At 39.8% G+C, this 23,156-nt stretch overlaps 1 protein-coding gene across 1 annotated transcript in view; it reads left to right on the forward strand.

The window, feature by feature from the left end:
• LOC122793438 (RNA exonuclease 1 homolog) overlaps nt 1–23,156 on the forward strand; it is a 1,054,392-nt gene that overhangs the window by 235,305 nt on the left and 795,931 nt on the right. Inside the window, exon 5 of the mRNA XM_044061436.1 lies at nt 5,740–5,950. Within this exon, the coding sequence (XP_043917371.1) occupies nt 5,740–5,950 (211 nt within the window). The remainder of the gene's footprint in view (nt 1–5,739; nt 5,951–23,156) is intronic.

Consider the following 23,156-nt stretch of genomic DNA (forward strand, 5'->3'; position numbering starts at 1 on the left):
ACCTCTTTGCATCCCATCTCAATCATCAACTACAGAATTTTTGCACCAGGACTTTCCACAGAGAAGCTTGGAAAGTGGACGCCCTGTCATTCAGTTGGAGGAACCTCTCTGGATATGCCTTTCCACCTCTTCCTCTTCTTCCACGGGTTTTACTGAAGATAAAACAGGACAAACCCAAGATGATAATCTTGCTGGCTCCAAATTGGCCTCGGCAGTTTTGGTATCCAACTCTAAAAAACCTATGCCTGGAGCCCCCTTGGGTTTTACCTCAGTCTCCGAACCTCTGAACCTTCTGTCCCAACATCAGGGTCAGGTTCTACACTCTCATGTCAGAACTCTCAGCCTGGCGGCCTGGTTAATCCAGGGCCTTTGATTTCTTCTTTACTGCCCAAGCAGGTTATGGATGTCATTTTAGAAGCCAGACGTCCTAGCACTAGAAAATCTTATGCAGGAAAATGGAAAAGATTTTGTTCCTGGTTGCAGGCTCAGGATTCTGATCCTCTTCTTCCTAACATTACTTTAATTTTACTTTACTTGACAGATCTCTTACATAAGGGTCTCTCTTTCTCTTCCATTAAGATACATGCTTCTGCTATTTCTGCTCATTATAATACAGACCCTCCCATCTTTTCCCACCAGCTCATGAGACAGTTTCTCAGAGGAGCTAAGAACTTAAGACCTCCTAGATCTCCTCCCATTCCTGCTTGGGATCTCAACTATGTTTTGGAAAAACTAACCTTGCCTCCTTTTGAGCCTGCTGCCTCTTCTGACATCAAGTTTTTATCTTGGAAGACAGCTATCCTGTTAGCCCTAACCACTGCCAGGAGAGTTTCAGAGTTACAAGCTCTTATGGCTGTGGAACCTTATATTATTTTTCATCAAGACAGGGTATCTTTGAGGACTAATCCTACCTTCATGCCTAAGGTGGTTTCCAAAGTGGCTTTAAATCAAACTATCCACTTGCCGTCCTTTTTCCCCACTCCTCAAAATAAAGGAGAAAGGATCTTACATTCCTTGGATGTACACAGACAACTACGTTTTTACCTGAACAGAACCAAGGACATCAGAAAATCAGAACAATTGTTTTTCTTATGCTTCAAGTTCCCAAGGTAAAGCCATTTCAAAACAGACCATTTCAAATTGGATTGCTCATGTATTCAGATTTTGTTATTCTCACCATGGAAAACAAATCCCTGGGAGTATACAGACTCATTCCACCAGAGCTGCTGCCACTTCTGCGGCCTTCCTCAGGGGAGTTCCTACCAAGGACATTTTGGAAGCTGCAACTTGGAGTTCAGTGCATACTTTTTCTAAGCACTACAATCTACCTCTCTACTCTAAGTCTAGGGCAGGCTTTGCCTCTGCAGTCTTGCAGGGCCTTTTAGCTGCCCCTTCCTCTTTATGACCACCTCCCTTTCTTTCAGCTTTGGGATTCTACCCTACAGTCATGACTGCAACAGTGAAACACGATGAACATAGTACAGTTGTGTACACCTACCATAAATGTAGATGTTAGAGTGTCTTCACTGTTGCAGTCTGGGTTTCCCTCCCTCCTGTCCCCTCTTATTTTTACTTTTGTGTATTTCCTTTTTTCACCATTCTTCTGAGGTGTATTTGCAAAGGTTATGGGACCTTTTTCATTTTGGGACTCCTGACATCTGGGGCAAGAAAAACTGGAGAAGATGGCGTCGGCTGTCAGCTTTGTACTCCTGGCGCTCTGACGTCAGGGAGCGTGGTTGAACAGCCGACGCCGGACCCAGACTATGGGATTCTGGCCGACCGAGGGCTGCCTGCCAGCAGGGGAGAACCCTACAGTCATGACTGCAACAGTGAAGACACTCGAACATCTGTGTTTATGGTAGGTGTACACAACTGTACTTTCCTAAGCAAACAATCTCTTCCTGGATTTCTAAGGCCATTTCTTTTTGTTCTTTTCATGGAAAAGTCTTTCTCATTACTAAAGTCTCATTCTACCAGGGCTGTTGCCTCCTCAGGGGGGTGGATACCAATTCCATCCTTGAGGCTGCTACTTGGTCCTCTGTTCATACTTTAAGCATTACAAGTTGGATGTTATTTTCAGAACCAGAGCTGGTGTTACCAGGGCTATCCCACATGAGTTACTGGAGGGCTATTCTGTGCCATCCTCCTCCCAGACGTCCTTTTGATCTTTTGTACTCTCCCTTACATTATAAATACTGTAACAGTGATATGCAAGGACATGGTACAGTTGTGTAAAATCTTATCATAACAGTAGATGTCCTCCTCTTCACTGTTGCAGTATACATTCCCTCCCTCCTGTCCCCTCTTCTCTAGCCATGTTATTTCTTGTCCTCCCGGGCTAGGAACTCATCTCCATTCTTCTCCTTCTAGATGTACATGTTTTTCCTTGTCCCTTGGGTCTTTTGGTTCCTTCTTGGGATTTTACAGTTCTGATTGTGCACGTTTTTGTCAACTTTATGCCCTGTATCTTTTGCAGGGAGCATATATGGGATGTATGACATCTATAATTAATAAATGCTTTGGTATACTAGCCAGAAGTTGGGCTATGCTTGGCAGGAGATCCCTTAATTATGAGTACTGCAGCAGTGAAGAGAAGGACATTTACTTTTATAGTAGGATTTTGTATAAGTGTATTTTTTTTTCTTTTCTCTTAATGTATGTGTACCTGTATCACTGTCCAAGCTATGATTAATAAAGATGCTTTTATACATATGTATATAAAAAGATGTAGCTAACTCAGGTCTCACTTGTAACTGTAACATTCTGTATGGTCATGCAGATTCCTACTTGTTACTACTCATTTACCTACAACCAGGTGATGGTGGAAAATTTCTGTAGGAATTTATTGATGTGCACAGTTCTAATTTCTCAGACAGCTAATCTGATTGCAGTATATGGGTGTATGACCAATTAGTGTCATAAATGAATGCCTCCAGAGTATACAGTAGAGTACGTAGTAAATTGTTTGGGTTCATATGGATGGAAGAGAGCTATACGGATGAATGGCAGATGTAGATATTGTCCGCATTTTTTTTTTTTTTGCTGCTGCTTGGAGATGGAATCTTGTCTTGGATCATATTTGTGAGGATATTCATTATGCTTGTGATGCCCATTTCCTGGCCCAGCGATCAAGGAACCTCAATCCTCACCACTAACACCAGAGAGGGTGAATCATATGAGGAAACGATAACAAATACAGACAATAAAGTGTAATTTCCCTTAAGGGCCCACAAAGATCACAGTCAGTCCGGGGCTGGTCGCTCCCTAGGTCCCCAATAAGACTCCCCACTGGCACAGCTATAGGTTCCAGATCTCAGCCTAGCTGGGCAAGCTAAAATCTCCAGCACCCTCTTTCCAACCAGTGCTTCGTGTCCCTGCCCCAAGTAGCTGACACACACGCACACTGAGATAAGTTTATACAACCACAAAGACACTCTTGGGGAAGGCTGGCACAGGTTCTCCAGCTGTGCCCCTTTTACCCAGACTGTATGGTAGTAATTACTGCCATCACCCAGCTAATATCAGCTACCCAAAGGCCCTTAAAAGGGTGTCCAATTATTACTGTGCAATATTATTATCCAATCGGTAAGTGTGACTAAACAGTCTTAAGGCTTATTGGAGTGACCTGGTGCAGGATCCTTGTATACATGCAATGTACTCTTAACTTATCTCTACACAAAACAACCACAGTTAAAAGGTTTTAAAATATTTAATAATAAATAATTAAAACTACCAGACAATACTTTTTATTACACAGTGCTAGTCAAGAGTTCAGAGATCACACAGAAATACTTAAAATAAATCAGTAGTACAGTTCTTACATCACAGAAAAACAGTCTAATCTTTATAGTCCTAGCTATTTCTACAAGAAAACACACTTCTAAGATAACTTGAGAGCATAAGGCAGTGCTGAGTTTGATATCAAGACAAAAATGCTTAATAATCTCTGGTTTTCACTGTTTAAATTGAAACTGCAGTTCTGCTAAAACATTACATAATCTTTTACACTTTCCTGGTGTTCCCAGGCTAACAGAAACTGCATTTACATTCCTTTACACTTGGAGCAATAAAGGACATTCCACATGTAAATTCTGGTAATTATCTTTAGCCTTAAAACAATAGGCAGGAAGCCTTCATCTAGCCGGACTGGAGCCGACTTGTAAACATCAAAGGCACTCATGAAATTTTAATTTCAAAAGACCAACAAGAAATGCTTGACTTAATTTTCTTTACAGCAGAGGGCAATGTTGCCACATTGTTTTAAGTTCAGCATTTCACAGTATTTACAAATGATAGTTATCAATAAAATTCTGTCTGGCTAGGCTGGCAGCCTTCACCCATCTCTACCAGTCTTCACAACGCTGTTATGATTTCTATCAAAAGTTAAATACAAGTTTGCATAAATACAAAGCAGGCTGGGGTCCTATTAGTGCAAGTTAATATAAGTGGATCATTTGCCCCTATTGTACACCCAGCAGTTATGCTGGGAAGGGCAGAGCCAGGCCCAATGGTGTTTGTTCAAAACCTAGAGCATTTTTTTTCTAAACTGCAGTTTGACACGTAAAGAACACATATTCTCCATTACATGGATTTCATTTTATCATGTGAAAAAAATATTACAAGGATTACGTGCTTGATAAACTGGAAATGACGTGATGAGAGTAATGTATGCCCTTATTTTATCTTTATTAGAATACAATTGAAAGTCTAACTTAGGACTTTCTTAGGGTAACTTTGGTTATGCTATCTAGTACAAAATAGTGCTGCCAAACTACTAAAGGGACTGCTAAGTGTTGTATTTTATTCATTTTTGCTCCCGTTCTTCTCTTGACCATTATACCCCTATCCCCTACTGGCCCATTTGTTCCTCGTTATCCCCAGTATTCTAGCATTCCAGGAAAGAAATGTTTAAGCTAAGGATCATGGATTTCACCCAGTGGAGGTTATTTGTTTCTAACACACAGTCCTGAGGTTACTGATTTGAATATGGGGCTGTCTGCATCATTGAGGCTCATGAGCTGCACATGGAATCTCTAGTAATATTCAGAGCTTGACCTGTGCTTCTCTACAGTCTCCCTTGCTTGATAGTTTCTGGGACATTGTCACCTAGGCTGAGCTGTCTACTTTTCCACTGAGGAGTTGCTGGAGGTTCCCAGAAATCTACCTAATATCAAATGGATTCTGAGCCTTTTCCCATATGGTAGCTTGGGTAGGAGATTCTGAACCTTGGATGACTTGGTATTGTCCCACCTCTTGAACATTGATTCCCATCTTAAGGCATGTTTGTTTCTCTGGACTTTCAGAGTAATTATGTTTTCCCCGATTGAATTTGTGCTGCTTAAATATTTCATGTGCTGTTTTTGAACAAATGCCACTTAGCTGCAGAGTTTTGCTGCAGACCTATTTTTTTCTTCATAGAAGTGACATTTAAATATAAGGAATGCTACTAATCCTTTTCTAATTAGACACATTTTGCTGTAACAAGGTACATTTTTGTTGGTTCTTCATAAATTTGATTAGTTGTTAACATTAATGTTTTGAGTTAATCTGCTTCACCCCTTAAAACTGTTAGTAAGGGGCATTTTGAGTGTTATAGAAAGATCCTGTTTTATTTAATAGAAGTAGAAAGACAACTTTTCTAGGAAAGATTTGTCGGTAATCTGCATGCTAAATCTAGTGCATTCTTGTGTATCTTACTGTGGAAAATGAAGTAATTACTTTTTTTGTGGTTTGTTTTAGCAAGTACAAACAAGCAGACAGATTCTAGTTCCTGCCAGAGGACGTGCACCACAGCTTACTTGTCCAAATCGAATGGTTCAAGTCCAGCAGCAGGCTGCTCACTTGACAGCTGCTGTTAAAAGTGGTCAAGCATTTGTTGCCACTACTGGCCAGAAGAAGGTAGTGGCTGGGTTAGCCTCTCCTCAGATATATACTCTAGGACAGCAAGCTGGTAATTATATATTTTTCTATTCTTAGTTGTTTGAGCATTTATTACTCTGGGTAAGGGGTAAGTTATAGAGTTATAGTCTGATGCATGTCTTAAATGTTCTTACCAAGCTAAAGAGGCAGATCATAGGACATTACTAGGTTATCAACCCTGAGGTTATTTGAATCCTGTTTCAACCCAGTGTAATACAGTAGAGGTACTAGCCAATACCCAAGATTACATTTAGTGATGACTGTCCTTGTCCAGGAGGGTTTTGAGTGATATCCCTGGTAAGAATTTACAGTGCCCCATCCACTCATCCAGGTTCCTCGTGAACAGTGTCATAGAGCTGCTCTGTATCACGTGAACTGGTAGCCTGTTCCAAAGACATGGCAGTCGCTGGGAGAGAATTCTGTCCCTCCAGTATGTCCTATTTAAATTGCAGGCCATATTCCAAGTCCTTGTAATGGGTAGCCCTAGACCCATTTGATTTAGAGATGTGCAGCAAGTTCTTTGATTTTGGCTGCTGGGTTGCTCTGTAGGCTAGGCATAAGTCTTCTGTAGGTGCTTAGTAAGGTACATACCAAATGGGGCGTTATACTCAATTATGGGCCAAATAAGTGCCGAGTATAGGGGGTATATAACTTCTTTTTCTCTCGTGGCGATGCCTTTACTAATCAAGTGAGCTATGTGGAAGGCTTTCCTTACAATGGTAGACACATGGTGGTTGAAGTTAAGGTTGCCATCAAACTGTGATCCCAAGTCCCTTACCACTTCACGGGTACTTAGGGTGTTATTGATTTGGTAGTGTGAAGTGACATTGTTTGTGCCGAAGGGAATGATGATGCATTTCTTTGCATTCATTTTGATGCCGTGACTAATACACCAGTCATTGGTGTTTGTGAGACCATCCTGGAGTATACTGACATCATTTGGGGATTCAATGATTGCACCTAGTTTGCATTTGTCTGCAAACTTGGTCAGCCACAACCCCTTTAGTTTTGACCTGAACTTCTGAGAAGTATATACCAAATAGTAGGGGGCCAAGCACTGACCCCTGTGGCACCCCACTGGTAACAGGTCTGCTGGTTGATGTGGAATCAACCACTTTGATAGTGTGTGTCCGGTTTGTGAGCCAGTTGGCAACCCATCTTACATTGAAGGGGTTTGCATTCAGTTTACTAAGTTTATCGGAAATGCCTGAATGTGGGATTGTGAAAGCCTTTGCCAAGTACAGGTATGCTGGGTGAACAGATTTGCCCTCATCAATGGCCTTGGTCACACTTTCAAAGAAATTCCCCAGATTTAACAGGCAGGATCCTACCCTTCACGAAGCTGAATTGGGTAGGATCTAGAGTTTGGAGGTCACCTATCTCTTTATTTAGGAGGCCCATAATGATGTGTTTCATGGCCTTACAGATGAGGCTGGGCAGACTTACTGGTCTGTAATTCCCCTGGTCTGTTGCTAGGCCACCTTTGTGGAGGAGAATAACTGTAGATGTTCACTATTCCACGGGAACAAAGCCTGTGGTTAGGCTTTGATTGAAAAGGGTACTTAGTGGTGATGCTAGTTCATATTTTAGCCTGTTTAGAAGACAGCCTGAGATGTCATCTGGTTTCATAGAGGCTGTGTTCTTTGCCTTGGGCAGGGGTATAAAGACCTGCTCTTCAGATATGTAAGGTTGATGGGGGAGTTTGGTGGGGGGGTTGTTGTAAGTTAGGAGGGGATAAGGGAGTGAAATTCTTGTCAGACCTACCCACTAGCAGGTTCCCTATCTCTGTCGGGTCATTGTGTGTGATACTGTTGGACATCAGTTCGGCATATGCTTGGGTCCCACCCTTTAGGTTACGTACATAGTTGTTAAAGGTCTTACGGTTATCCTTGGCAGTACTTGCTAGGTTTCAGTCAAAGAAGCTTTTAGAGGATTTGATAAGTTGTCTTATTTGCCTGCTAAGGCTGAGGAGGGTGCTTTTCCATTGTTGGGTCCTTGTCTTTGTTTTCTTGGACAGCAACTTTTTGCATTTAATGTAGAGTTTGTTGATGCTGGCAGTTTGCTATGGCAGCTTAATTTTACTTGGGGCTCTGGCTTTTATTCTGTCTGGTACAGACGAGTTTATACGCTTATGCAAGTGTGATTATACAGTGCTTTAGTGTAAGCTTCAGCGTAGTTACCACTTTCAGCTTGGGGTGGGGCTTGAAGTACATTTATACTTTCATCTAGGAGGGTATGTTTGCCTTGGTGAAGTTTTTTAGTCTGAACTCACCCTTTGTGAGTTATGGTGTTAGTTTAAAGGTGACTAATTTGTGGTCAGTTTTAACTAATGAACGTCCTACAGTTGCAGCAATGCACCTGTTTGACATGGTGGTGAGGACCAGATCTAGAATGTTTGTTCATCTTGTCAGGGTATGGACAATTTGCTCCAGGGCATTTGAATTCACAAAGTCGGAGAACTTTTGTGCTAGTAAGTGTCGGCTAGAATAGGTTTCCCAGTTGATATTGGGATAATTGAAATCACCATAATGTTTTACTTTAATGTAATGTAATGTTAAACACTTTGTTTAATGTGCAGGAACATAGGGTAAGCAGATATGTCTGCTTTGGTGTTATCTGTGATAAATGGTAAATTCATATGTCATTCAACTTCTTTGCTCAAGAATTCTGGACAAGGACAAAATAATGGGGGGACCAAGATCACATATCAGGGACAGTTAAATATTACTCAAATTCACTTAAGTTAATATCACAGGTTTTGCATCAACATACATTTTCTGAGCAATAAATATGAAACCGTAATGACTGTAATTCTCTTTAATTTACCAGAAATCAAGCATTCTGTGAATCACAAGTTAAAAAATATGAGGCCAAATCAGACACAGTTGAGAAGCACAGTGGAATGCTGTGAGCCAGTGACGGTTTATGCTTAGGATACCTGTCCAAGAGGTGACCTATGTCTGGCATACAAGGCATCTTAAGACCCAATACTGATGTAGCTACTGCACATTGGCAACTCAAATGGTATCAAAAATGCTCACTTTGGCGATCTACGGTTCTATAACATTAACAGAATGGATCGGAGGGGCAGGTATATCTGTCGGAGGATACCACTGTTGTGGGACAGACTCCCCATCCACATAAAACAATGCTCATTCCTGTTGATATTCAAGTAAATTTTGGATCTATGGATGGGTAATAGAAAATTTACCCCAGGGCTATCCCCTGTACTAATAAAGGGCAGAAGCAGATTCTAAACACTTTTTCCTACCCATGGGTCCCCTCAAATTATCTGTGGTATGATTCCAGTTATTCTCACTAGGGATAATACATAATCATCAACCATGAGATTGGCAAGACCAAACTAACACCAAATGGTACAGGTTAATTACGGCACCAAAACAGAAATTGCCTATGCTTAATATAATATGCAAGTTTAGATAGCGTCAAACTTGCTTATGATTACCTTTGGCCAGTAAGTATTCAGGCAATAACTGCTAATCCTACAGTGATTTTGCAAGCTGTGATAATCTTGTTTGTTTAGTGCTGAACTTAAAAGGGTTACAGTAAATCTGCTCAAAGTCTTGAAAAACAAGTTTTCGTGTGAAATGTTTGCTTGCAAAATGTTTTCTAGTACGTTTTGCCTGAAAAAATATTTTCTTGTAAAATATTTCTTTTACATTTTCTTAAACTGCATTACCCTGTATAATGATTTATTATACATTTTTTTCTTAATTTTTGTGTAATATTTTGTATTGACTAATCTCATTCAGTAACTTTTGTTTGTACTCTCTAGTTTTGAATTTTGTTCTCAATTATTTTGTTCACTCAGAATTTTTTTTCCTGTGTATGCACTTCCTTGTATTTGTATCGTTAAAGTATAACACTTTGTATCAACCTATGAAAAGTGTTGACTGACTAGCTTCCCAATTCAGTTAAGAAATAACAAGTATAAGATTTTGAGATGCTGGACCTTGACCAAGTTAGATTCTTGCCCAGTACAGGGTAGGTACATGAAGAGCTGAGGAAATCCTCAGGCAAATCTGTACTGGACTCAGTGGTTGAGTCTGCTGATATCTGGATTATGGATGGTGATTTGACTAGGAGCTGGAAGCTGGTTGGATTTAATTAAAATATAGCAGAGGATTTTAGATTCACTTCATCTGAAAGCAAAACCAGTGAAGTCATTGTAAACAGCTCTGTATGTTATAACAGTAAAGTATGATAAGGTGTGGATAATTAATGTGTAGGCAACCAAACTAGTGCCTCTTTTCTGATATAATTCAGTGAGGTGCACATGCATATTGAAATGCCCTTGGTTCTACTGCAGTGAAGAAAACAGCTTTATTTTCACGGGCATGGCTTTTAATAAAGGAAAAAAAGCTTCCAATATTTGTTGACTGAGCAAATTTCAGCGCTTCAGTTTTCTGGTTGGTAGCTGCACTGATCTCAGTTCAGTAATATTCTGAACTCACTGGAATGCATTAAATGTAATCCCTTCTAAGGGAGTGTGGTGCATTTCATTTGGAGGGAGAATTTTGCGTATTAGAAAACCAGAATGTGTCTCAGGAGCAAAGATTGATGCCACAGAAGCCAAGTGTAATATGCTGAGCAAGGCAGTCCATTCTCTCATATTTTTCACCCAAAAGGTACATAAGATACTTCCTAATGTTTAATGTAGGTTTCTGTCATTACGAGTTCTTCTTTTCTACTTTTCTAACCAAGGCTTCAGCTGAGTACCTGTTCAGCTTTATCTCAGCTGTTGATGCTATCCCAGGAAATTCTACAGCTGGCTGTGCAGTAAACGTTACAATAGTTTCAGTTTTTGTTTCTCTGAATTAACAGAAATTAGAATTCACTATTGTATTCCTTTCTGTGAGAAACAGCATATTAATGCAATTCTAGATGCAAAGTCTTGCTATATTGACCACCTGATAATGGAGTTATTTGTTCATCCTTTCTATCCAAACAGCTGATTTTAAGTGGGGGATGAGTGCTGTAATCCAATTTATGGTATTCACTGTCGGACTTCACAAGAAAATAATACAGTGATACCTGTACAGTCTTTGGAGTCAGACATCTTAATCCCAGGGAACGTTCTCACGTTGCTTCTAACTTTAGTGAAGAGTTGCAGTTGCTGCACATATTGACATCAGCAAGGGTTTACTTTTTTTTTTTTTATCCTGACACTAAATCAGACATCTGGAAACAGATGTTTCAGATTATGCTAGGAAAGCTCAGAGGAGCTAACTTGGTTTTAGGGCCATTGATACCCATTTCAAAGGAAGCAACTTATCTCTTTAGTCAGCTGTTGGACATGAAGTTCTGCTTGATCATACAGTAATGTGGTGCATCATCAAATGGGGTGGCAGGCTGCTCTTAACTACTTTGCAAAATTCACATGATTATTTGGGATCACTCTAGTCACATGACTTAACTCACTAGGGACTGTATACTTGAAGTTAAAGGAGTATTCTGTCCGATAGTTTAAACTGTCAGGCTTCAGAAACTGAATGGCAGCAGGGGAAAATGAGATGCAGGGTCATCCCATATGAACCATCTTGGCTTCAGAAACTGAATGGCAGCAGGGGAAAATGAGATGCAGGGTCATCCCATATGAACCATCTTGCCTTTTATTTGACTGAGCAGATTCCTGTGTTCTGTTGCATGCTTCCATGAGCAGATGCAGAGGTGGCTAGTGCTGCTGCTGCGATTGTTTGGAGTTAGGAACTACTTTTTTAACAAGCTATTCTGGTTGTAACAAATACTGTGGCACGCATTAAAAAAAAAAAAAAAAAGAAACTCAAACCTTTATAGTACCAAATAAGCTCCGAGTATCTTGGCACAGGTGAGGGTGACTGTTTTTAATCCTGCTTCTTCAGGTTAACAAGACAGCAAGTCATATTTCTACATTTGAAATGGAAGCCCCTTGTACTAGCAACTTGGATAATACTGGATTCATTCAAATAAAAAAATAATAATTTCCAGGCTATTCATTATGTTGAAAGAAGCTAAAAGACCACATACCATGGAATCATACCTATCTTTGTGGACTAATTTATAACTGATATGAAAATTGACTTGAAGCCCTGCTACTTATACATTATTTCAGGTCATAGAATACCCATGCTCCTTATTTGGTGCTGGTCTTGACTTGTTTTTTCATGATTGCATTTGCTGTTTCAGCCTGTTTACTTGTTTCTGAGGTTGAGCAGCTGACCCTTTAGTGTAGTTGGAATAATCTGGAACTGAACACTTTTAAAACTGTGGACTTTAGGAGTATTACTACAATATTATCTCCCCTCTCTATATTTAATACTGCTGTGTCAGTTGGGGAATCCTTCAAGTTTCTGGGATCTGTAGTCTCCCGGGACTTGAAGTGGGAGACCAATGTAGGATCCATCATAAAAAAGGCACAACAGTGAATGTACTTTCTGATGAAGTTCAACCTCCCACTGGGACTGTTGATTCAGTTCTATACAGCAGCCAATTGAGTCTGTTCTCAGCTCAACCAGAACAGTGTGGTTTGGATCTCTGTCTAATCATGATAAAAACAGGTTACATCGAACAGTCGGGTCTGCAGAAAATATCATTGGTGCTAGTTTGCCCTCTTTACAGGACCTGTACTATTCCAGAGTCATGAAAAGGGCAGGGAAAATTATCACCAACCCTTCACATCCAGACCACCATCTTTGAACTATTACCATCAGCCAGGCGTTGTAGATTCATACACACCAAAACGAGTAGATATATGAACAGTTCTTTTCCACAGACCATCAAATTCATAAACGGTTAACTCATCTTATTAGGCTGGGGTTTTCTCCTTCCCACGCCTCTGAGGATTCTGCAGTATTGTTTACTTATTGTTAATATTTGTTTCTATCAGAGTTTATTTCAGTATTTCATGCACTGAGTTGCACTTTGCACCTTGCATGTGTATGTATATTTACGTTTTTGTCTTGTTCTTAATTGTTGCATGTATGTCGTTTGTCTTATTAATAATGACATGCATACCATTAATATGTAATTTATTCTTGGAGAGTCACTGAAACCGGAGTCAAATTCCTTGTATGCATGCATACTTGGCCAATAAATCGGATTCTGATTCCTGTAGTTAGAGCTTCTCTGCTCACATAATATTGGTAATAGAATTGGGAATTTTTCAGCTAAGGCATCCAAGACATCAAACAGCATTTACATGAGAATTAAACTTTGTGGCTAAAGAAGAAACTTTTATTTGGAGCTTATCAGTAGTTTGGACCTTGGACATCTTTTGTGGGAATCCTCTTTTTATCAGTTACGTTTGATGAATATTTTTGAGCTGGAATTCCTGATGAGTAGCAGGTCCTAATCAGTTTTCTGTAGGGGCAGACTCTCATCAAGAACAGATTGATCCACCTCTATGCTTTAGGGTGCTTTCTGTGTCATTACTGTGTCTGTGTGAACCATTTTTTGAAGTGCATGATGTCTTTTTTAAGCAAGGAGACAAGGGAAAACATTGTATTTCATTGACGTATGTGTCACTCAAATGCTAAGTTATGAACACTCAATTTTTAAGCTAATTGATCAGCTGGCCATTTTACAAAAATAAACCTAGGCTTCCAGGACTGTGATTACATTACCTGGCACCTTTGGCAGTTTCCCATACTAGCACCTCCTCAACTAAAAGTTGAAGAGCCAAAAAAAGCTTTATTTCTCAAAGTTGGCAGGGGTGATGCTCTGCTGTATATAAGTATAATTTCAACCATAGCCACAAGTGGAGTATTAGCATTCATTAATGAATGCTGCTACTGTACTCACACACAGGCAGCTTAACTGTGATATATTCGCACATTTGCTAAAAAATACAGATTATTCAGTGTAAAGTAGAAAGGATTTGCTTTAGCCATTCTGAAGGGCATACTTTAGACCCATTTCACTTGTAACTTAAAGCTGAGGGTACACTGCTTGGTATTTTTTCCATACATCTTATGAATTCTTGTCAAAATAATCCTTATGATTGCCATAAGCATTCGTTACAGTTCCCTGTCAGAATGAAGGTTTAAGAATAGTGTAGTATATTTGTTTAAGTACACTTGCCCATGAAAGCTGATGTTGAAGTAAAGATCAATTCTTGCAGTATAGATTATATGCTTCAATCTCCAAGGACTTGTATATGCTATAAGGCTGATGGCTATTCATATGTAGTTATTCTGTACCAGGAGCTAACATGTTTTGGACTTTTTTTTCCCCCTTTTTAATTATATTAAGGTCCCATTTGTTTCCCCACCTACAGACTCAGCTTGCTGTAAAACAGTACTCAAAAGGGATCATTCTCCTCTGGTCTCCATGGCACCCTGCAGCAAGTACCTGCTTAGGACTTCATTTTTCTAAAATCTCTACCTCTTTTTTTGTGCTTTTCATTGCATCGGGTCTCCGACAGTTTTGCTGGAAAATTCTGTTCTTAGTGACAATCGTATCCATGCAGAAAAATTCCTGAACTACAATCACCGATAAGTCAGACTAAACAGTATATGGCTTTTACATAACAGTAGTTCCTGAAATCTCCTGAAACCAGTCTATTCAGCTACCTGCAATCTTTCATAACCTAGAACACAAGGAGAAAATGTTGTTGAATTCAGTGGATGTCCATTTGTCATTCCCATATTACATTGAAATAAAACTCATTAGATAAACTGATGAGCTGTTTGCTTTTAATATATAAGACTACAGGGATGACTAGACTAGACCAGCAGATATCCATGCAGCCTTCTTCAAAAACAAGTATGCTTACGGCCATGGGAGCACAAATGCTTGTATGCTCCTCAGGACATGCTAAAGCACATAAATGTAAAAGAGATGTTTGCATTGATTCATGCCTTTAAAGCTCCTCACCACTTATGAACTCCAGTTCATCATTTAGTGGTCACAGACAACACTATTGTGATGTGGTACTTGAAAAAGCAAGGGAGTTACAAGGTCATACTCTCTTTGCTGGTTGGCAGTGATAGCCCGAGAGTTGGCTGTACAGCATTCCCTGACTTTTCAGGCCTCATACATTCTGTTAGAGCAAAACACAGTGGCAGACAGAATAAGCAGATCCTGGACAAACCCCTCATGAGTGGAAGCTCAGTGTCAGTATCTCCCAGGACTTGATCCAAATGTGGGGACCGCCATGTTCATCCGTTTGCCTCCTTTCAAAATGGACAGCTGAAAAAATTCTGTTCAAGGCATTTTTGCAGCCATGCTTGGAAGACAGATGCTCTTATCATTCCCATGGTCTTGAATGTCCCTTTATACATTGCCACCCTTTCCAGCGTTTCCAAGGTACTTATAAAGATTCAGGCAGAATTACCAAAGATCATTGTGAATTCTCCCACTTGGCCCTGGCAAAGCTGGTTCTCCCTTTTAATGGAATTGGCCAGTGGTGATTGCAATAAGCTCTTCACAGACTGGATCTGCTTGCACGGCATCAGTTGTTTTCCTGACTTTACCTTGAATCAAGCCATCAGTCTGTCTTTTATCCTAATCTAGAAAACAAGGGAGAAAAGATTCTACAAACCTTGGATGCACACAGGCAGTTAGTGTACTACCTTAACAGAATAAAGCCCTTTAGGAATGCAGAACAGCTGTTTGCCCACTATATGGGGACTGTCATTTGTGTGTCTAGGACACGAATAACCGAGTCTTCATGGGTTCTTTTCAAGCAGCTTTATTTCATACAAACACATTACTACTGTTGATTATTGACTCTAACTTAAATAACTTGTATACAACTAATGACTAACATCTTGCATGCTCACTCCCTAGCTGCTCCTTTAAAATGGCACTAAGTATTTGCACGTGTGGAATATATATACGTGCATGTACAGCCTCGTGTGCTTCTTAAAGACATAGCACACATTTTATACTATGCTCTACAGGGACTAAGAAAGATCAGCCTGTCTCTAAAACCTTTATATATCTTGCAATCACACTGGCACTTACCTGTCAGGTTGTGATGATGAAGGCCATAACAAATTTGGTGATGCTTTGTTCTCTATACTTTTTGATAAAATCTGAAATCATGAAAGCAGTACTGGTAACCTGGAAGCCCTGACTATGACCAAGGTGAGTAAGTGACATTACAGCTGGGAAGGAAGGAGATGCCCATCCTGGGTGGGACAAGGTAGGATCCCATTCATCTTGTGTAGTTGCTCCTAACCCATCCATTGCCAGAGGGCACAGACAGTTTTGAAGGTGGGAAGGAGCAATGCATGGATCATGTAAGGTCTCTGAAACTGATGATTAATGGGTCTTGTTGGCTGTGTGATGGAGCCCTTGTAGACAGAACAACATAGGTGGTTCCTGTGATGATTTATGCTCATGTCACCACCCAAGGGGAGGGGTTAGCTTCTCACACAAAAGTATCTCTCATTGTCAGAATGCTAATGAGTCCCAGACTTCCTGATGTTTACCTGGTTGATAGCCTCTCCAGATGGACCTCACCCTAGAATATCTGCAATGAGGACCTCTTGCATGTCTAAGGAACAAATGGGCCCAATTTTGATTGGATGTGGCTTGACAGTTGGTAGGCAGACTGGGGAAAAGGACTTGGACAAAGAAAATGACACATCTGTCCTGAATCAGCAGATCTGATGTCAGTCTTCACTTGATCCTTGACAGTGGGTTAGTTTCTGAATATCTGAACCGACTCTGCCATTATTCCAGCTTCCGCTGTCCAGAACTCTTGAACTAAGCTTTTACCCATAATGCTCCTTGCAGGATTACCTTAGATCTCATTTGCTCCTCAGATCTCATTTGCTGCTTTCAGTGCCAGATGCGTCTATCAAAATAGCTCTCGAGGAAGCTAATTATTCTTTGTTGTAAGTTAAGATTTCTCTTTAAATCTCTTTTGTAGTGACTTCTCTTCCCTTTTCTTATACCCAGCCCCTCGTTTTCTGCTTTCTTTCTTAACACAAGTTGTGTTTCCTTTTTACATACTATTGTTGGAGCAGACATCTTCAGGACCAAAGGAATTTCTCTTTAACGATAGATCACATAACTAGGTATTTCCCCTCACTAGACCTTTTTGCAGACTGACTTCCAAGCCCTTTCTTTGAAGAACCCAGATATCCAGTCTCTTCAATACATTCCACCAAGAACCTCGTGGAGTCTGATATTTTGAGGCTGATGGTACACAGCTCTTGGTGGTGAGGGGATTGTCCACTTCTACAGCTCTTAGCCTATCTGGCTTTAAAACCCTACCTATCACAACCCCAGTGAATGCTCCTCCTCTGAGTCCGACTGAGCCTTCAGAGTTACTGGTGCCAGTAGTCCCAGTTTTGACCATCTCTGTGCCAGTCAAAGCTGCTTCTCTGGTGCCAAAAATAGCCTTGAGCTCTTCAGTTCTGTTTGAACTGGAGATCTCTTGGGGTCACAGCTTTGTTGCTGGTTCCAGGGGGCAGGGTTCCACTCTGGTGGTGTTGGAGTTGTCCATGCTCTTTGGAGTGTTGGCACATGTTAGCTCGATACTGGCTTTGGAGGTGGCCTCCTCGGTCCAGGATGGGACCACGTTTCTGAAGGAGTCTATTTTTGTTCCAGACTCCCATTCCTCTACAGGGTGGCCTGCCTTCCAGGCCATGGAGAGGGCCTTGTCCACTGCAGGCATACAGTCGACACCAGTTTTGTTGGACTAACAGTCCTGCCCTCCCCATCGCCTGGAGCTTCGTCCAGCCTCTACTCTGGGACAGCACAGAAGCCTCAGGATCCAACCATAATGTCCTCTTCAGATAACCTCTCTAGCCCATCCCACCGAAGAGGTACCCCTGAAGAGGAAATGCAAGAGGAAGCACTTAGACTCCCCTGAAGAGTCTTTTACTGAAGATACCAATTTTGTTGAAGGGGAAGGCTTCTAAAAGACATCCCCGGAAGATGTCTCATTTGGAGACATTCTAGAGATCCTGAAATAGAGGGGTGGCTGGACTTCACTTCAGTCTTCCTCAGAGCAATCAGTATACCTAGAGGCTTTACATGCCTGACCCTCTACTTCCTAGATTTCTCCGCCCGCTGATGATCTGATTAAATTGATTGATTGTACAGTGGGCTTGGAAGATACCCAATTCTATCAAGCCAATCCTAAAGAGAACAGACCATATTTTATCACCTCCTCAGGATCATCAGCATTGGGTGAAAGTTTACCAGTAGATGCCATGGTGGTGCAGCAGCCACAAAAAAAGGAACTAGCTGATGAAAGTCCTACTATCCATCCTCCTAATAGTGTCTAGCATGATGGATACATTCGGGAAGTGCATATATGTTTCATCGACCTTCGCACCAACATCCTTGAACTACATTGTACATTTCATGAGACTTCAAAAAGATCTGATAAAAGAACCATCAGATACTCTGACAAGACCAGTAGCTGAAGAGGTTAAAGAAAAAGTAATTTCTCAGCTGGCAGCCTTAGATTCTGTTTGCAACTCATCCATGAGGCTTATTGCTCGCACAGCTGAAGGGACGACAAGGGCAGCAGGTTCAGATGTAGCCATTAGGAGATGCGCTTATATGAATTCAGAGCTATTTAAGTCTTCTTTCTTCAGTGCTGCGTTTGACGGAACATCCCTTTTTGGCCCCAAAGTCAGACGCCCTTGCCCATTGTGAAAAAGATGGCAAAACCCTTTTTGCTGTGGGCATATGCTTTTCCACTCAACGGTCCTACTCCAGGAAGCAGAGAAGTGGGAAGCTATGGTACAAGAAGTCTCAAGGACATTTCCACGACTCATGAGGCAACAACTTCCCAGGGGCGGGGGGGGGGGGGTAATAATGGAAGATGCCATCCACGAGGCAGAGGTGGCCTGCAAAATCAGAGCTCCAGGGATTCTTTCCCCTGGTAACTCTTATCAGCATTGTCATTCTCTGGAGGCAGTCAGGGGACGATTACCCTTGCACCTACTTGCTTGGCTAAGGATAACAGTAGGCAGTTGGGTGCAGGGGATCATAACCAGAGGTTACAACATCCCTTTCTCAGAAAAACCCAGAAAATTGATGAAAATCCCAGGCATTCCACCCAGTCACAGGGATGCGGCAGTCTTAGAAATTTGAAAACTGCTCAACAGAAGAGTCATCCACGCTGTCCCACCAGACCAGATGGGATCCGGAGTTTACTCAAGATTCTTTTTAGTGCCAAAGAAAACGGAACTGGAGACTAATTTTGGAGCCTCTGGCTGGGAGCCAGTAATTATTAATTCCAAGCCCTGCCCTTTGGTCTCACCACAGCCCCCAGGGTGGTCACCAAATGCATGGTAACAGCCCACTTCAGATTGCATAGATTCCGGATGTTCCCTTACCTAGATGACTGGCTCCTCACTGCTCCCACCAGGTATGTACTCTTATAGGCAAGAGACTGTTTTTCAAACTTGTTTCTCATTGGGAATCACTATAAACTATGAAAAGTCCCCATCTAGAGCCAACATAACGGGAATTCATAGGAGCGATGCTAGACACAAACACCAGCATCGCATCTCTTCCCCCAGAAAAACTTAAGAATAAGATCACAAGTCAGATTATTTGCAGCAAAAAGGTGACTGCAAGACTGTTGCTACAGGCTCTAGGATCAGCCTCCATCACTTTAGTTCCCCTTGCAAGATATCGTATGCAGATTCTTCAGTGGCTCTTGGCTTCCCAATGGTCGTTACGGAGTCAACCAATATCCCATCTGGTATTAAACAACTTATGCAAGAGAGACCTGAGTTGGTGGCTTTACCCCAATAAATTTTTGTTGGGCAGACACTTTGTCCCACCTTAACCCCAAGCCATAGTGAGCATGGATGCATCCTGGAAAGACCATCCATGGCACTTGGTCCCTGCTATAGGCCAATTTTCACATCACTGTTCTAGAGATGAAAGCAGTGCTCTTTGCATTGCAGGCATTTCAAGAAGCCCTCCTCTCGGGAATGATTGCAATTCAGATAACATGTTAGTAGTCTGATACATCAACAAGCAAGGGGGACCAGATCTTACCCTCTCTGAGAAGTGTTCTGAGTATGGTAGTGAGCAATTTCTTCTGGCCACTTTCTAACTACAAAGCATTACAAAGGCTAAATAACCTAGGAATATAGTAATAGTACAATACATAGTATACAAACTGAAATAGAATGAAATCAGAATAAGTAAATGCATATATAGTTAAAGAATATAACTATGTCTACAAGTATGGGAGGTTGGTGTAGTGGTTAAGATATTCACATTATAGGCACAAGGTGCAGAGTTTAAAATCTCACATGATGTAATTGGCCAGCTTGGAATTACTTACAAGGACAGTTAACCTGGTAGTAATTTATGAATTTATAATCCTACGAGCAACTTTACACACAGTAAATAAAATAGAAAAAAATACAAAATTTTCTGACCTATAAACTAATAAATTCGAAAATAACTGATTTCCTCCCTATAGTAGGCCAGGGAAATAATGTGCGGTACGGGGAAAGATGTTTGCAGCAATATTAGGTTGGTCAACTTATAATACAGAATTTGAACACCTGTTTAACATTTCTTATTCATAATAACTCACTGATAGGCTTTTTAAAGATGATGTATACTAAAAATATGAGACACGTTAATATGAATCAGAAGCATGAGTTAACCATTGTTAGAGAGTTTGAGACGTAGTTTGTTTGCCTTTTTCAACAAACTAGGAATACATTATTCCATGGTAGAATGTTTTAGGGTTAAATCATTGGGTAGTGTTTCAAAGGTTTTGTTCATAGCTGAAGATTTCATATGGTTATATATAAAGTGTATACGTTCTGTACATAAATGTGTTTTTTTTCTCTCTGTCTTGTATAAATGTCTGATTTGAAATGCGTATCTGATCCGCGGTGATGGTGCTGCGGTAGCGTTGCCGCCTCTCAGTAAGACGCTGTCCGGTTCAATTCTCAGCTAGAGTGTCTTCTGCGTGGAGACATGTGAATGGGCATACCTTCGTTGAAGGTTGTGCGTCAGGGCTGGTAACTCGGCACGTAAAAATCAACTACCAATCATTAGCGGACCGGAGTTCTGCTGTAGCAACCCCTAAGCCGAAAGACACAAACAAATCTATTGATACTAATGGATTTAGTCTAGTAAACAGAGAGTCTGTTCAAGTACTTGCAATTATATAAAGCTCAAATAGTATTTCTACAGGAAACACATTTACTTAATAAAGATGTAAATAAACTTTCATTAAAGAATTATTTGTTTTTAGCAGGTTCTGGCTTTAAAGTTAAAAGAAGAGGCACCCTCATTTTATGGAAGAACTCACCAGTAATGCCTAAAGTAAAAGATACATATGTTGATAAAAATGGTATGTTAAGCATCGTTATAACTGAGTGGAACAGAAAACTATGTACATTTGGTGAACTCTTATTGGATTCCAGAGGTTGGAGCTAAAGATGCAAAACAATTACTTCGACTCTATAGCCTATTACATAAAGGGTAAGGTCATAATGACTGGTGATTTTAATTGTATTTCATCAAACAAAGATTCCACTGCAGATAGAAAGTTGAGAATCACATCTTCAGCCAAACACTTGACACATTTTGTAAAGCTGATGAATTTAAAGAATATGTATGAGTTAAGGAAAACAAACTCAGTTCAATTTATCCATTTTTCACATAGATATGGAACACAAACATTGATAAAAAATTTGTCTCAAACAATCTGTTATCACATTTCAGAGAAGTTTCAATAGTTTTATGTTCACTGTCAGCTATAATCTTTAATATTTAAAAAAACTGACAATTTAATGCATCACAGGATTGGTATATTAGAGATTAAAAACTTTCTAGAAATAAACATAAATGAAGTATCTGACATTGTCCTGTGGGATTCACTAAAGGCTTACTTAAATGGAAGGGCTACAAGCTGGTATATTAGTAAAACAAGAGAATGGGACAAAGAATTGAATATACTGCAGACCAAAATACACACACTAAAATTAAATCTAAAACCAAATGACATTATCAATCAGCCTGAACTTAAAAACTTAAATACAAAATATGTTGAAATTCTAAATCATAAAGTTTCAATAAACCTGGAAAAAATTAAAAAACTTTATGCATATTCACTAAACCCTATAAGCTTGCATGAACCTGCTCTTAGCTCAAAGAAAATGAATAAAGTATATCATATCAAAGAAATTATCGTGCATACAAATAATAGAAAAGAAAGACAAACAGATATTAAAGGTATTCTTGATGACTTTCAAATATTTTATGAAAATATAAGTAATAGACATAACCTAGATAATGATGGTATAGCTGAAACTTTTCTAAGGGAAAACATAAATAATAAAATAACTGAACAAATAAAAAATGATAGATCATTAACTTTAACAGAAATAAAAGATCAAATTAAAAAGTTAAGCAATAAGGTGCCAGTCTTAGATGGTCTTATACCAGAACTATATAAAATACTACTGGATGAGGCAGTTAAAATATTAGATAAGGTCTATCGAGCAATAAAAACAACTGCTGAAGTCCCCCCCATCATGGAAATATTTATATCACCTATATCAAAACAAGATAATGAATCCTACAAAGTGTTCATTATACAGGCCCGTTTCACTTTTAAATGTGGACTATAAGATGTTTATGTTCAGTTTAGCTAACAGAATTAATATACCTAAACTAATTAACAATGATCAAACTGGGTTTATTTTAAGTAGACAAGTACAGGATAATATAATAAGAATACAAGTACAGGGTAATATAATAAGAATACATACATTAATAGACTACGCAAATAAAAAATAGCTTTCTATCCTTAGTCTCGATTTAGATGAGGCCTTTGACTCAGTTAATTGGTTATACCTGTTTAAACCACTTAGTGTATAATTTCTCACCTGAGCTAATTGCTTTAATTTCTAAGTTGTACAATACCTGTGTTTATGTTAAAATAGGTTCTTTTCTTTCTAATTCCTTTAAATGACAAAAAGGCACAAAGCGAGCCTGTCCATTATCAACTTTACATTTTGCATTACCTATAGAACCCTTTGCTAATATTAGAAGATCCAATAATAACACTAATGATATCAAAATAAAAGATTTTAAAATAAAAATTCAGCTCCTTGCTGAAACTATTTAATTCATTAGAACATATAATTAGTTCTGTGAGTCAGTTTAAATGTTAAGTTTTAGATTTCTTCAATCAAAATAAAACAAGTACATTGTTAATAAAAAATAAAAAAATACAAAAAGTATTCTGACATCAATTAGAAGAACAATTAGTTCTTATTAAG

The sequence above is a fragment of the Protopterus annectens genome, chromosome 2.part0 (genome assembly GCF_019279795.1).
Source record: "Protopterus annectens isolate FY-2018-M chromosome 2.part0, PAN1.0, whole genome shotgun sequence".
In the NCBI taxonomy this organism is placed as follows: domain Eukaryota; kingdom Metazoa; phylum Chordata; order Ceratodontiformes; family Protopteridae; genus Protopterus; species Protopterus annectens.